Source organism: Actinia tenebrosa, unplaced genomic scaffold (assembly GCF_029948245.1).
Source record: "Actinia tenebrosa isolate PJP-AT-01 unplaced genomic scaffold, QUT_ActTen_1.0 PGA_scaffold0__85_contigs__length_37466705, whole genome shotgun sequence".
Lineage (NCBI taxonomy): Eukaryota > Metazoa > Cnidaria > Anthozoa > Actiniaria > Actiniidae > Actinia > Actinia tenebrosa.
The window spans coordinates 12628899-12646292 of NW_028292569.1; the positions used below are offsets into that span (position 1 = coordinate 12628899).

Sequence of the window (17394 nt, forward strand, 5' to 3'; positions counted from 1 at the left end):
CTTTAAGATATCAAAATTATATATTGTTTCTTTTTTCATTGTTGTTTTCGTAAATCTGATTTCTATTTTACTTTTATCTTTAATTTTGCAGCACTCGCCCCTGGCTGACGATCAAAATATTGTCCCCTTTGCAGACTTCAATTCGAAGTCACCATATCAAATGAACTTATTTTTCACTTATCATTTCAATCGATCAAACTTCAATGTTCGCTGAGAAGCACTGCTGTAGGACTCACATCAAACACTGATATATCACAAAATCTAGAGCAAAGACCATTCCCCCGAAATTGTCGAAATGATTTTTATCATCAAATCACACCAATAAAAAACAGCGAATCTAGGGTTTCTAGCGGAAGTTGGAAGAATTATTTACTTAGTTCGTATAGAGAATTAAACACTCTCTTTGGATTGATTTTATAGGAAATATCATACCACGTACCACCTCTGACTTACTATCTGCGTTCACAAGATCAACCGAAGTTGTTCTTACCAATGAAAACACCTTTTCCTTACAAAATGACAACACAAGTCTCTTTTTAATTCACTTTTCCACCGCTGAAAGTACGAGTGACGTAAATCGTTTGGTCACTTCCACAGACCTCCACATGATCGTGTAATAGACAGCTGTTAGAATTGATCAATTTTTTGGCTCACTCACTTTGAACAGCAGACCCACTACCCAATATTTCATTCCCGTTTTTATCTGGTAAACACATCGAAAAATAATCCAATTGCGCGAAGAAAAGGATATAGGAAGTTGTTGGTTTGTTTTCGAAATGAAAGATTAAAAGGATATTTTTTTAATCTGGTATTTTATTCGCTCTTTCAGAGACTGTTTCTACGCCTTCCCCTACCCCTTCCCTACTAGTGATACTAGACATGCGCAGATGGGCTTCTTTCCCGAATATGCAATAATCATGCAAAGATGGCGGCGAAACCGAGGACTCACAGCCGCCATGGAAGTGTGGTGCGAATTGGCTTCTATAACATTGAAAAAACCATCGGAAAAGGAAACTTTGCGGTGGTTAAGCTCGCTACACATTATATTACAAAAGTTAAGGTACATTTGCTGGAATTTGGTCAATATTTTTGGGAGAAAAGCGATGGGTTTTAGCAGTGTATTGCAGTCGTTAAGCAAGAGTTTCCCCCAGACACACTAACATAACGAATGTTTCCGCTATCTTTTTTTCTTTTTTTCTTTCCATCTCTTGACGCTTAGCTCTACAAGGACCGAATATGTCCGTAAACTGAGCGGAGTTAAAAATGGTTTAAAAGTTAGGCTGAAAATGTTTTTTGTTCTTGCTATTTTAGGTAGCTGTCAAAATCATCGATAAAAGCCAACTAGACGAAGACAATTTAAAGAAAGTCTTTCGGGAAGTTCAAGTCATGAAATTGGTGGATCATCCGAATATTGTTAAGCTACATGAGGTGAGTCTAGCTCTTTCGGGCTTAAAGCTTTCGAAAAATTAATAACTGTTGTTGGGAAGAAAACCATTGAATTGTGCGGCCAAAGTTTTCTAGTTTACGGTCGCGTCTTGTTTGTTACAAAAAAAATTATTTAACTACATGGATACAGTTATAATTTTATTCTTTACTCTTTGCTCAGCGAAGGAAAAATGGCTTTTACCGAGGCTCTATGTCTTGTGGTATAAAACATTGGCAGAGACTTTACGATGTTTTTAAAATCCAATGCAATTTTGAAACATAAACAGTGGATCTACAGTATACTTGTATTTTTTTTGTCTGGCTTAAGTTTTTCATTAAAGATCTCGGTTGAAAATCAAGGACGAGAAACATGCTGAATCGATCGAAATGTCAGAGAGTTTTTTTTTCTCTGTCATTATGTTATTATTTAATATATGCTTTCTTGTGTTGTGTGATTGTATTTACATATACATACACATGGTTCATACCCGACCATTTTATTCTATGTTAAGGCAAAGAATCAAGCAAAAATAATCCAGTGTTGATTTTAAAATGTTGCTTGTTGATTGTTCTAATGTGTTCACACGAAGATTTCGATTTACAAGTATATTTTAAAATGATCCGATATTGGAGGTGATTTGGCGGAGAAGAAATAAGCGTTCGGGCTTGTAAATGATTTGTTGTTTTCTGTGTCGTAACTTGGCGTGAATATTTCAATTTCATGCGTGACTTGAGCTTACTTTATTTTTCTCGTTCTGGTTCTCTCTCTCTTTTCCCACCGATCTTGCTATGCTTACTCTCATTTTTGCCTTTGGTTGACTGGTCTCACCTTGTTTCTTTAAATGTCACTAGTATGTTTGTTGCATCTTTCATCACCAGAGCGGAAAAGTTACAAATTTTTTATTCCAACTATCTCCAGACTATAGTTACTGATAATAATTTTACCTATCCATTCAATATTAATCCATTTGTGAAGTATTTGATGGTGGTGGAAAGAAATTTGAGACAAAAGGGAAAAAATGGAATTATTTCAAAACGATTCGAAATTCCCATTCCAGTTTTTCTATTGTACCATTTCATTATGTTTGTAATGAGTCACTTCAAATCTTTTATATCCTAAAGTATCTTTCTTACTGACTGCTTAATTCATTATTATTATTATTATTATTATTACTATGATTATTTCTTCATGTTTTACTGTCAACATGTGTCTATTCCCACCTCACAATGAATACTCTGTGAACTCAATATGTAATGAGATACTGTATTGAGGCAATTTATTGTATATGACAAAGTTTTGCTTAACCTTCTGCTGTAGTACCAGGCAAGCTTCATCGTCTTGCACCATAGTATACACACACATATATATATATATTCATTTATCCCTCTTCACTCCTTATGTTATTCAATCTAAAACAAAATATCTTGGTTATATTCTGGTAGTAGTTCAGATAGCTTCGTAAGAAATCATATGATTCATCCATTATTCATCCAACCTGTATCTTCAGATTTTGCAATGCAAGTTTTACCAAATATCTGAATAATTTAACACAAGTAAGATTATCTGTAAAATCTATGCAAGCTTTGCAATTTTGAAACAAACTTCTGGTTGAGAATAGTATTCAGAATTTTAATATCAAGATAAAGTATTATTTGTAAGCTAAGATTGTAGCAAGTATTAGCAAGTATTCATTCTATAAAAAGAAAGTAATTTTTCTTTCATTCCTTTTCGATATTAGAAATCCTCATAATGTTAATTTAGATAATTATAGGTATTAGTCAGGTGTTAATTCCATTGATTTTGATGGAGAAAAATATTCGGTTTTGATGGTAATAATAAGTAAAATGTATATTGTGTCTGTTTTGTTTATTTCCTTTAGCAAAATATTCCCATTGAAAGCATTTCAGCAAAGATTTTCCCTGGATCAATAAAAATGACGTTATCATCCTTTAGCAAAACGAAATTATTGAAAATCATTTCATTTTCTGTATTTTTAGTTTTTGTATAATTATTTTTGTATGCATGTTTGGTGTGTTTTGTTTAACTTTACTAATATATTGAAGCTTAATTAATACGTAACACAAATTGAGTAACACTGCATAGCTGGTCACTTCCTCAGTTAAGTTAGTAAAAGTAAAAGTTTCACTATGGAGCTAAACTCCATGTGATATGGTTGATTACTGGTATTTCCTTTATCCAATTCATGACAGATGTTTGGATCCATTCCATAACAAAAAATATGAATAAATTTTACATTCAGTTTAGGATTAAGACATTTGAACTAGATGATAACTGGAAGTTAGAATATTTGCGCACAGATAAAAAAAGATACCCCTTTGAATAATAGTTGATACATAATGTAAGTTTGAAACAGCATTGTGAGTACTAAGTTGGTCATACAAATAGCTGCAAGAACATAAGTTTTGGTCATGCAATTAAAAATTGAATTTAATGTTATAATCAATCTTGTACAGAATCTTCCTGAGTAACTCTAACTTTTAATCGATCTTTCTTATTTCTCTTGTTTATATAAGTTTACACTTTAACTTTTAAAGAAACTTTAACAACAAACTTTAATCTTTACTACGAAATTTAGAAGAAATATTTCACGTGAGAGAGTTTGAGCAGCCGACTTTTTTCTGACTTTGAGGTGTTTCGAAATCGGAGGAAGAACTCTCTCAAGTGTTTCAAATTACTTCTCAAACTCATGAATATTTTTTGGAGAAAATCAAAGAAAAAGTTTACGAAATTTAATGCAAATTAAGAACACATTTCCAAACCACCGTCACAGTAGTGATTTGCTTTGTTTTCTCCTCATTAAATATTCATGAGTTTTAGAACAATGTGTGACGCTGGCATTTATCATTACTAAATAAGGCTTTATAAGTTTTACAATATGGTTTCAATATAATATGCATTGCTTAGTCTTTGGGATTTTTATTCTTTCTAAAAGGAAGCTCGATAAACCTTATTTGTCTTGGTGTAATGTTTTCCCATAACAGACTGATCTCAAGAGTATCATTTCTTTGTTTGATGGTTGCGCATAAGAAGACAATGAATATAGATACAATTCAATCAAAGAATCTTATTATTTATGGAATGACACACAGTCTCTAATGAGAAAACATTGGAGCAAGACAAATAGGTCTATTTCCACTCTCTATAAGTACCACATGATCCGGGGGGGGGGGGGGGGGGGGGTACTCCCCTATATTTGCTATACGGGTATGTGTCACCAAACAGGGTATGGTTTTCAGCAATTCTACTCTAGAACAGGGTATATAATATCGTGCTCGTTCTGGAACAGGGTATATGAAATCACGCTCCCCCATCTCTGGAACAGGGTTTTCAGCGATCTTGCTCTGGAACAGGGTATGAATTTCAGCGATCTTGCTCTGGAACAGGGTATGAATTTCAGCGATTTTTACTCTGGAACAGGGTCAGGGTTCAGAGGGCCCAGTGGCACATTCCTACCCTAAACGGGCAAGAGTACCCCCCCCCCCTTCACAGGCACATGATGCATTGTTGTTGAGGTGTAATTAATTAATAGATTGTCAATGGAAGCACACCTTTAATACCTACTTATAGGCAAAAGTTGTTAGTGTTCAACCAATGAAGGATTTATGGGAACTTTTTATATTTCTCACCAGGTTATGGAAACAGATCGAATGCTTTATCTAGTCACAGAGTTTGCCAGTAAAGGAGAGATATTTGGTGGGTATATATAATTTACTCCAAGTTAGTCAGTGTACACTATACAAAGATAATGTTGATGATTGATGTGAGGTCCATTCTATTCATGTTTCTCTCGTAGATCATCTAGTGGCACATGGCAGAATGCACGAGAGAGAAGCACGTCAGAAGTTCAAGCAGATTGTATCAGCCATTGATTACTGCCACAAGAAAAATGTTGTTCATAGGGATCTTAAGGTATGATAGACCAAGTTTGTTGTTTATAGAAATATGAAGATATGATAGATGAGCTCGGCCTGTCGTAAATTTGCAAGATGTCTGGAGCCATCTCCATTTCATTTCGTTTCATTTCCTTTATATTCAGGCTGAAAATCTTCTACTTGACGAGGATATGAATATCAAGATTGCTGGTTAGTTTTCTTTTCACTTTCAATTACCATTCAATTTGTTGCTAGAACTGTGAACTGTACAAATTGAATCCTGTTAGTAAGTTGATGCTATAAATGTTGTTATTAGTAGTGTTGTAATTCTTGTTGCTGTAGTTAGTAGTGTCGTTATCGTAGTGTTATAAATTAAAGTGTTGTTAGCAGTGCCATTGTTGTAGTTGTTGTTGTTGTCTTGTTGTTGTTGTTATTGTGTTACAAAAGGAGTTTGATTCACTCTCAATCATCATCCTAGTTAGTTTACTGACTACTCAATAAATCTTTCATCAGATTTTGGGTTCAGCAATATTTTCCAGCCTTCGAAGAAACTGAAAACCTGGTGTGGCAGTCCACCCTACGCTGCACCCGAACTGTTTGAAGGGAAGGAGTACCTAGGACCAGAAGTAGACATCTGGGTATGTCACACCTAGCCTGAAATACATGTTTTTATTTTCTGCTGGGTAATGCATTTCCCTCCCTAGACGACTTGAGAACTTATTTCTGCTTGACAATGGAAATGATGCAATTTGTGCTGGGCAGTGTGCAAAGAAACTGTATGCCATTCCATGTGGTTAATGGCAGATGCCCAACAAGACGAAAAGAAAAAAATATTACCAATGATATTAACTGAATGTTTTGGTTTTATCTTTTGATTACAGAGTTTGGGGGTTGTGCTATATGTTCTGGTATGCGGTGCCTTACCTTTTGATGGTAGTACGTTACAGAGTCTTCGATCACGTGTTCTTGATGGACGGTTTAGAATTCCATTTTTTATGTCAACAGGTAACACAACAATTGTTTGCTTTCTAGTTGATTAGGAGTGGTCCATTGGTCATGGGATGGTTCATCAATAATTGGTTGGTTATGTGCTGATTGATCAATTAGTTGTATCCTGGTCGGTGGGCTTGTCAGTGGGCTGATAAGTGGGCTGGTTGGTGGACTGGTTGGTGGACTGGTTGGTGGGCTGGTTGGTAGGCTGGTCGGTGGGCTGGTTGGTGGACTGGTTGGTGGTCTATGGGCTGGTCGGTGGGCTGGTCGGTGGGCTGGTCAGTGGACTGGTTGGTGGGCTGGTCGGTGAACTGGTCGGTGGACTGGTTGGTGGACTGGTTGGTGGTCTATGGGCTGGTCGGTGGGCTGGTCGGTGGACTGGTCGGTGGACTGGTTGGTGGGCTGGTCGGTGGAATGGTCGGTGGACTGGTTGGTAGGCTGGTCAGTGGGCTGGCCAATGGGCTGGTTGGTTGGTTTACTGGTTGTTTATTGGTCAGTGGGCTGGTAGATAAGTTTGGTAATTCAGGGGTTAGGCCAGTTGATCGTAGCTGGTTTTGATCCTTCACCCATTTAGAGAAAGTACGTTTTGAGTCACAGGTTGATCCGATCAACTCATTTTATTTTGTCGAAAGCTGTTTCCTTGTTGACTCAATAGGAGGGTCATGAATTTCTTACTGAGTGAAAGAGAAAGGGCTACAACCAATAAAAAAAATTACTGGGAATCCCCCAGGCCTCCCTCCACGTACCTTCCCTTAGATGGTTTAATTGGAAGGCCGGTCATTTGGATGGTCAATCAGCCAGTAATTGGGTAATTGGGTGTCGTTTTGTGACTTGTTTTGCTAACCTTAATGTTGAACATTATAGAATGTGAACATCTTATACGTCACATGCTGGTGAGGGACCCTGTCAAGAGGTACACAGTGAAACAGATACGACAGCACAGGTGGATGACGGAGAATGGAAATGTACCAGATGTAGAAGACCCCACTCATATAGAACCACCATGTGAAGAAAACGAATTTGATCAAGATGTACTACGAGAGATGGAAGCTATGGGACTGGACAGAGAAAAGACCATACAGGTAGGAAAGACAGACATAAATTGAATGATGATGATTGTGGGGTTAATGATGATCCATAGTGATTGTGATGATGATGATAATCCATGGTAATAATGATGATGGTGGTTGTGGTGGTAATGATTATCCATAGTGATTTTGATGATGATGATGATGATGATGGTGGGGTTAATGATGATCCATAGTGATTGTGATGATGATGATAATCCATGGTAATGATGATGATGATGATGGTGGTGGTAATGATTATCCATAGGGATTGTGATGATGATGATCCACGATTGATGATAATCCATGGTAATGATGAGATGATGATGGGTGTGGTGATAATGATGATCCATAGGGATTGTGATGATGATAATCCATGATAGATGATAATCCATGGTAATGATGAGATGATGATGGGTGTGGTGATAATGATTATCCATAGTGATTGTGATGATGATGATAATCCATGGTAATGATGAGATGGTAATGATGAGATGATGATGGGTGTGGTGATAATGATGATCCATAGTGATCGTGATGATGATTATCCATGATAGATGATAATCCATGGTAATGATGAGATGATGATGGGTGTGGTGATAATGATTATCCATAGTGATCGTGATGATGATGATAATCCATGATAAATGATAATCCATGGTAATGATGAGATGATGATGGGTGTGGTGATAATGATTATCCATAGTGATTGTGATGATGATGATGATCCATGATAGATGATAATCCATGGTAATGATGATGATGATGATGGTGGGGTTAATGATTGTTCATGAATATATTGTTTTTTCCCCCAAGACCATCCAAACAAAGAGCTATGATCCCAATGCCGGGATTTACTCGCTTCTTGTTGAGAAGCGGAAAAAATCCGGCGCCAGTAGTAGTACGGCTACGTCAACCACGCCCCAAGAAACATCCGTCACCCCCAATCCTCACAGGAGTGAGACAACACCACATGATGATGGCACGGAAATGATGGACACTGATGCTGAAGTGGAAAGAGCTACAGCACATGCGCGTTCGTCTGGCAGACGTGAATCAATCGTCCCTGTTGTTCACGTGACACCTGATTCACCAACCAGGGAGCTCACCACAAATACCTGGCAGTCAACGTCAGAAGAAAACGAAGAAGATGATCTAGTAGCCGAGGAGATGCCGCCAAATATCAAGGCTTATCTCGCCAACCGGCGGTACACAGTGACAGCGGTCGACCCCATGCACGAAATCTCTGAAGAACTTCGTGAACTGTTGAATCAGAAACTAGAGGGGGGTCCACCAAGTCCAGAGAATCCTTACCCCATTCCACCATTCCCTGGCATGACTCCTTTCTCCCCCACCACAGACCTGTCACTTGCTTATAAAGAACAGATACTTCAAGTACCGTCAGTGTTCCAACTAAGACAGCCATTCGGCAGGAGAGCTTCAGATGGTGCTGCTAGTCTAGGAGCAGGGATTGCTCAGTTTAATGCTCTTAGAGCTCTGACTCAGTTGGGTGACACAGACCTGAGCAATCCAGGTTCACAGGTGGATAACTCCCAGTGTTCCAGTACTCCAGCTCCCTATACAGTCTCTCCTGGACCCTCTAGCCCACATATGAGTGAGGCTAATGATAGTGGATCAGACCAGGAACCTGATCCTGAAGCAGTGGCTCGGTATTTGAGCAGAAGAGGAGCACGACAGAGACACACTCTAGGAGTCACCGAGCCCTCGTCGGAAATACCCGACGATCTACAGATGAAGCTCCTCCAGCTGCCCCTCAAGGCTCGTAGAGGATTTTCTCCCGTTCGTGAACGAAATCCAAGGGAGAATAACCTAGTGCCTACTCATGGAGGAATAAGATACACCTCGTCACGCAGGGCATCGGATGGTGCTGCTTCCATCCTTGCTTTCAAACAGCACCTCGAACGCCTCGAACGCAACCAGGGTAGTGGATCCAAAAGAAACAGTTTGAAAGAACTACAAGAGGAACATCAAAAACTGCGCGAGCAGTATGGATCGCTGGTGGAAGAAGAGACCCAGAGAGTACAACAACAACAGCAACAGTTGCATAATCTTCATCATCATTGTCAGATGATGGGTCGTAGGGCGTCTGATGGCAGTGAAGCTTTAGCCTCCACTATTGCTCAGTTTCAACAGCAACTACAAGAACAGGCGAAGAAAGATTTAGAGCTTGAGTCTAGTAGGACGGCGCCATCACAGGAAGATGATCTAGAGGACAAGGAGATTCTTCTGGAACCGCAGCTTCAGCAACAGATGCAGCGGTTAAACATCGAGACTTGTGGGAGTAGCGTTGGTAGTACATCAGGTCATTACGAGTCTTCCACATCACAGTCTGGGATACCATCAGTGTCACCTCGAACAAGCGTCATCCTCGAAGGGTCTGATCCCCGTCAGGTTTATTCCACTCAAAATGCTCTCTCAACGAGTCCTACTCCATCTTCCCTCGTTCTTGACCCCTCGTCTTCCACGTCCTCTGATCTTTCTCCGCCCTTATCCCCTCTTCCTGCTGTATCCTTGTCTCAGCGGTATCCCGTGCCGGAAGTGCAAAGCATGGGAACAAGTAGCGGTACTGATGAACGGATTCTTCCTGATTCTGCCCTTATACCTGGATTTCCAATGAATTTTGCGCATTTATCTCCACACCTCGGCACTCACTTAATCAATGAAAATGACCTTGTGGACCTTAGTAGCGTCCCCTGGCCTGCGGACAGCGGTAGACTCTCACCTACTACCGCCTCGTTGATATCCACCCTAGGCAATCCGCTGACCAGTCGTCTTGCCAGTACTACAGGTCAGCGGACGCCTCTACGTCACTATCGCCACCATACTGTGCCTTCCTCGCAAGAGGTGTGGAACAACATGGACCTTTTAAGGCGAGTGGCCGCAAATAACGCACTAACTTCTCCGAATCACGCACGAGATATGCTTAATAATAATATTAATTTAAAAGACCTAGGAGGCAATGGAACTGGACTTCTTCGCACGATGTCTCCAAACGGATCTATTTATACTGAGCCTCTTTTTAAGTCAAGCAGTAAGGGAGATCTCAACAGCGAGCTCTCCCCTACTAGTGTTCGATTTGCTTTTTCGATCTATATGACGTCAAACAAGGATGTGCCGGACATTATTAGTGAAATACGACGAAGATTAGACCAGCAGTCACCCAACGTGGCGTATGAGCAGGCAGAACAGGTGTTTACTGTTAAACATGGGGCAGTATGTATGGAAATAGAAGTATGTCAAATACCGGAATATTCGTTAAACGGACTGCGCCTGCGTAAGGTCAGCGGTAATCAGTGGCAATACAAGAAACTATGCCAGGAATTGTTCACTGGAATAGATTTGTGATTTAACACCTCTGGAATATTTGCCTCGGTAATTGAATTGAAGAGCGGCCTTCGTGTCTTACATAATAAAGCACTCTACTTGTGCCAGTGAAAATTCGGATTATATTCGAACACTGGTTTGAACTGAAATGCACCCATTTGCTAATTATAAAGGATTATTACTCAAGACCGTTTTATCAATGGATTGATATGGTCACATGATCAAGAATACTTATTAATTTGAATTGACGCAAATCCGAAGGTACTGCCTCTCTATTCTGTTTCACCGGCGATTTGCATATAGTCACGTGACACGAGTCAAGAGAATATTGTTCCAGTAGTCTTGAGTAGTTTCAAACTACTTGGCTCATTCTTGGACTATTAATTTATTCTTAATATAATAATAATATATTCAGAAGAAAGATTGGAAAGCTACAGATAATAAGTTAGGAAGAGAGAGAGAGAGGAGGAAAAAGCGGGCTTCTTGGAGTCACATGTTTTTCACCTTCAAGAAAGGTATGTAGCGACAACAATTTTAATTTAAAAATTTATTTTGTAGTGTATTTTAAAAATAGTTTGAGGTTCCAAGTAGAATTTCTTCTCAGTCTCCTCGCATTTATTCTGAATGCAAGGGCACTGGTGATGAGCTAGCTTCGGAAGCTTTTCGAGGTCAGTACTTGATGTTGGGCATCTTATGATTGAATGATATAAAGAAATCGTTATAGGTATCCTTACATGAAGTACTTACCTGCATTGACCCAATAGTGTTACGAAATGGATTGTGGGAGGGAGGAGAGGAGGTTAATTTTAACTCATCTGACGTCATTTCCGCTTAATATGCACTTACTTTGGTGGCCATTTTTACTTTGCTAGATTTTTATACTATAGTTGCTTTCATTCCAAGTCACAGTTTAACCTTCTTCTCCTTGCCTTGCAATTTACTCCAACAGTTGGGTCAAATAGGTCATTCATATTAGATATTGAATTATATTCACATGCTCTTGGATCAATTGAAAAATATTTTCATGTTCAGGGTGACAGAATCTAAGCTAGAACTAAAGCTAAAGCCACAAACATTTGATATTTTAGTCACTTGATCAATGCTTCAATGTTTGAACTAGAATCATTTACAATATTCAAAGAGAATCATGATGGTTATGAATGGATGATTACCTAAAAGCCTCCTTGAGCTTAGTCTCAATGTTTCATACTGAACATGGAAATGTTTTTGCAGTTTGGTAGTCACTATTGATCAAGGACTGCAAATACAGGTGCTTCCTCATATCACTCTAGATCCTGCTATTGCCCTTCACTTAATGTGTGCTGTGAGGGGTAACCATTTGAAACCATTGTCATTCACTTGCCTTACTCAATTGAGATTGCTGGACTGAACAGAAAATGAAATAGTAATGATAAAAAGGTAAATTATACACCGTGAAAAGATGAGAAAATGAAATAGAATGATATCGTGAATACGGTGCATTCTGGTCTAGATACATGACCCTCCCTCTACCCACGGCACCGCCGCCCACTGGTGATCGATGACCAGTCCCTTATATGGTTGTTATACCCCCTTATTGTCCAGATTGCAATTTTTACATCGAAGCAAGAGAATTGTCAAGATTTCAGTCGTAATAACCGATGTTGATAGGAGTGTTTGTATTTGCAGTCCTTGTATCTTAAAATTAATCTAGCGAAAATTTATTAGGTGAATATAAATAGCATACAGTATTGCCAATGAAACGAATCGGCACTAGATCTATCCTAGTGCCGTACTCTATGTTTTTCATTCTTAACACGAGTATCTCGCCACTATTCGAGAATGAGTCCATCTTATAAGGATCGTTTACATGATACTGAAGTGCTTTTCTCAACACCCATTCGGTGGTTATACCGAAACGAGATTTTGTGTGCGCTTTACGTTGTAGTACTAGCAGGGGCGTTGGTTTGTTTTGGGGGAGGGTAGAGAGGGAGGGATTTGTCTAGATTAGTGAGGAGTCCCCCCCCCCCCCCCCCCATGGGAAATTCTGGATACGTGCCTGAACGTGGTACCGAAATGAGAGTTTCGTATTCGAGCACAAGAACCGAATGAACGTGGCTTGTGCTGGTGTTAAAGTATGCAGTGTTGGTATCATGTATACGAAACGGGATGAACAATGAACGTGTACGATCTGTCCCCAACCAATAATGAATTATTCAAATATTTCAATCAAAAATCACTTAACTTTTAAATATTAAGAATTTAGTTCGTGGATCGTTGTGAATTATCATTTATTTAAGTGTAAATGGCGAGTAGCGTTTGTCTAGGTTGTTTTTATTGTATTTATTTAGAATCGGAACGATTCGGGTCTATGTTCCCCAATACTTTCCTCTGTCGCTCTGAACACAGGAAGCCCGCCATGTGTGTGCCATTAAAAAAATTGTGTGCTAAACGGTTTGCAAGTTTTCAACATTTGTTTGTGCGTGTGGGTGTTGTAAATTATTGCGTGGAAAGTAGAGAATTTTTTATTAAGTTATTTAAGAATACAACTAGTTGTCTGGAATCTTTGATCTCTTCATAGAGATTTGCAATCAATATTGATTTTGTCGCTCTGTTCTTTTTTTCCTTTGAAATTTTCTCGCTTTTAACTTAGGCATAAATTTACCTTTAGAAACTTAGGAACTTAAAAAAACGATGGAGCTTAACCTACAAGGGTTATTAGGGATGTATTTATTGTAATAATCGAAAACCCCATTTATTCCCATGATGCTTAGCGGTGCAGCTCCATAGTTTTTAGAAGGTACCTAACTTTTGAAATAACTATATATAACATTTTCCGCTATCAAGTGCAACCAGGCCTTTGCGTGCGAGAGAGGCTAAGAGAGTTTCTTGTACCACGTGATAAAAGTCTTCAAATCACATGACCTCTAGCCTCACGTTCATGCCGAGGCTTGTTTAAATGAAGTGGTAATGAATCTATGGCCACTAGCTAAATGAACACGCATCTGTGTTAAATCATCCTTGAATAAATGACCTTTGCGAGGTTATGACAAGGCATGTGCAAACCTGTTTGAACTTGATACACTGTTTATTGATGACTTCCATGGTTCACAGCTTCACTTCCGCTTATTCTTGTTTAAGCATGGAACCAACTAACATTCACGGTAAAATACAAATAGGCTCACGATTGTCTCCTTCAAGTCTTGTCTGACGGAGGGAGCCGGGAAGTGCCCTACGAGCCTCTCTTTGGGGAGTAAAAAAATTCGCCAATGAAAACAAAAACTTTGATTAAAAGTAACTTTACTCTTTGTGCGTTCCTTGTCAGTATCTTGCAAAAATATAAATGATTAAATCAATAATTATTAAACAAATATTAATAAATAATATTTAATCCATGTGGTACTAATGATAACACCCCTTGAGTCTGTCAAAGTTCTTACTCGTCGTTACCGTAGCAACTGGCATAAGGTCGAGTGAGTGAGTATTTGCGAAACAAAAACCCATGATGTTGTACATTAGAATATCGGTTTTGATGCAATTAGATAATGTAATATATTTACACACTTTGTAAAATGAAATGACAAGGCAAGTTACTAAATAGTGAAATGTTATCTATATAAATATATATATGTATATATATAAGCGTACAGAGATATCATCTTAGTACAATAAAAATCAAAACAATGCAAACACTGTTCTTGGCGCACTTGTTGCTTGTACATAAATCACGATTACCAGTGTCCCCCCTGATAGAGCAATCTCCATGGCAACTATACATTGTCTCCCCACCCTGAATTGTCTCCGACACAAGAGTCGTCGCTCGGACAAACGGACAAGCAAGATGGGCCTATAACCGCCTCAAAACAACATGGTAATTTTAAAACGATTGTTGACTTCCTTTCTTATGAAACTAGGCGTATTCCGGCCAGATTGAGATTAAAAGTGCTCGAAAACAATAGCTGAGCACGTTTTCGATGTAAAGGCTTTGATATCAACAGGACGTCTTGCTGTGAGCTTTTGACAAATCGAAAAGGCTTTAAAAAATATGTATGTTATTGAATGCCGCAGGTTGTCAACCGGTACCGCTGTGCTGCTGGTAGGTTAGGGGCCATGAAGCTCCTACCGGGAAACAACGCAATTAAATGTCTAGAAATCCTTGTATAAAACGTACTGCCCGCGATACAAGCCAAACAAATAGCAATCCATTCCTTGTGGGGGAAAAATAGTTTTAAAAATGTCAAAATTGTGCATAAAGTTCGCGTTTGTATACAAACCAATACTCAAAAGTCAGTTTGTTCATAGTTCCAGAAGTAGTAGTTTGTAAGTTTTGTCAACAAGAGTGGAAAGAGAATGAAATATTTATCAATTGTGTTATTGCATTTTGATTGTTTTTTGTCAGGTAATTTTTGTAGGTTTGAGGTAGGATTAGGGCTTTTGTTCCTGACCAAACGCGGGAAATTATACGTTGGGGGCCCATGCCGTGAAGTACTTATAAGTATTGTTCTTTATTATTATGGCATTTGAACCTCGCTGGCAATGTTTCTCATTGTATAGTCTACAGATTTCTCCTGTTAGACAGTGCCCAAAACAGATACCAGTTCAATTTACATCAAATCTTCAGTCAGACTTTATCGATATCCTGAAACAAGAGTCTTATTCCCGGGGAGGGGAGGGGGAGGGGGGTCTTATTTACCTCATGATACCTTTGTTTCCACCTCTGGGCTGATCAAAGCCAGGGCACGGCTAATTCACAGAATTGGGCATGTTAGGGAGTGCGAGCCTCGGAACACCTGGAGAAAACCCTCAAATGAAGGAAGAGTCCCCGACTTATTTTGTGCTTTTCGATATCTTTGAGTTTCTATCTATTTTAGTTACTTTTCTTTGTTATTTTTATTACTCTCCCACGCTACTCGTCAGTGGGTTGTAGATCCAATGACGTCCAAATCGTGTCGTCCCTTGGTCGTTTCATCTTGATCTATTGAGGTAAATTAATCGTTCAAGGAGTGTCTTGAGAAACATAATAAAGTAGTTTCTGGAATAATTGAAGATCGCTCAGGATCTAGGAATAATACATAAATAGTCAAGGAACTGATCAGACACTAGCACCCAACAAGGTCTATTTTCTAATGTAATTTTTTTAGATCCCAGTCATCCAATTATAGGTTGCTTATAATACATTCTTACGTCATGTAATGACACTCAAATGGCTTCATCTTTGATCCAATCAAATCTATCAAACGGTAATGTTCAAATATGGCTTTATATCTTGACCAATCAAGTTTAAGTCCATAATGTACCAAAGTGTTCCAAACGAAAAGCCTACTAATCATTGGTGCATCCATCCAGAATGACAGCTAAGAGATAATTAACAAAATTTACTACTGTTTATCAGTTAAAAGCGAAAGTTTGAATGAGCGAAACTCAAAACACTTCTCAAAACTTTATATTTTTGTTTTTTGCGTCTGCATGAAAGTCGTCGTTTCGTTTTCTTCATCTACGTCAACGTATTTAGGAACATTACACAATCTCTTCAAGGAGGCCATTGTTTCTAATATATATGCTACTAATGTTTGAATTTTCCGTTATTTGCTGACCAACCTTTCACTCAAGAGGGTACTTGAAGCTGTCGTTGAACTAAGGATATCACGAAACTTGATTTTACTGAAAAATAAAACTCGCTCGTAAGATTAATTCTTCAATATTTTCAACAGAAATCAATATTAAAGTTGATTTTCTACACTAAACTCCCGAAAATCAAACTACATTGTTGATACATGCATTTGTGTTCTTGTTTAGTTTGAGTTATAACGCTGTTTCTTGTGCCATAAGGAAACGCGTAAACAGTACATCCATCCAGCAAATGGCAGAGGACAATTGCAAAAATAGATGCTCAGACAGTTTTTGGCAAGGTTTGCCGTCCGTTGAGCCCGAGGAGGTGGGGTTCAGTTTAAAAAATAAAAATTTACTATGCAATATTTCGGCTGTCGTTTTTCTTATTCTTTTGTGAAAGATTGTATTATATTGTTGTTGTTGTTTCATTAGGTATTAAAGTGATCTGAATCTTATCAGTTATGATACGTTCTTCGTATGGCAACCTACTTTTATCCTTAGAAACACCGGTACCATCCATCCATGATATAAGTTGTCGTTTATGCCTCTTGCATCGGTAACCCATGATCAATTTATATCAACTTGTCAAATAAATACATGTGTCAGCCATGACATCTTGAAAGGCTCGTAGTTTAACGTATCAGTTTCTCTTTATAGAACACCACCATATATATTTTGTTTTATCATTACCAAAGGGCTTGATTAAACAATATTGAGATTTGAAGTTAGAATGATAAAGAATGAAAGAACTAAAAAATGTAACACTTCTTCGACGAACTTGTACAATGACAATGCTTTATCAATCTCATTTATTGACGACTCAACAGCTGTCAAGCGATCATGTGTATATCAAGTAGTATTGGTTTTTTTTCAAGTGTTGTGAAGAAATAATGTCTTTCCTAAAGGGCTTAGTTATTGTTATAGTACCTATTATTCTCAATTTTGGGGAGCCTAGTTCAAGGGTTCAGTGCTAGTCGTGTCCGCTTGCTGAAAGTTCGTCATGATGTTATGTAAATACGTCCCATGTGTGGAAGAAACTGAAAACCTCTCTGCTTAAAACAAAGATTTCTCTAGCTTCTTCTGA

The 17394-nt window shown here is 38.5% G+C and overlaps 1 protein-coding gene across 1 annotated transcript; it reads left to right on the plus strand.

Annotated features, from left to right (window-relative positions):
- Positions 1 to 901: 901 nt before the first annotated feature.
- LOC116286806 (serine/threonine-protein kinase SIK3) lies at positions 902 to 14395 on the plus strand. Its single transcript, XM_031693392.2, has 9 exons — positions 902 to 1060; positions 1312 to 1428; positions 5077 to 5140; positions 5241 to 5356; positions 5484 to 5529; positions 5833 to 5957; positions 6201 to 6324; positions 7174 to 7391; positions 8193 to 14395. The coding sequence occupies exons 1-9, from the start codon at positions 926 to 928 to the stop codon at positions 10740 to 10742; spliced, it is 3495 nt and encodes a 1164-aa protein (XP_031549252.1). The 5' UTR covers positions 902 to 925; the 3' UTR covers positions 10743 to 14395.
- The last annotated feature ends 2999 nt before the right edge of the window (positions 14396 to 17394 follow it).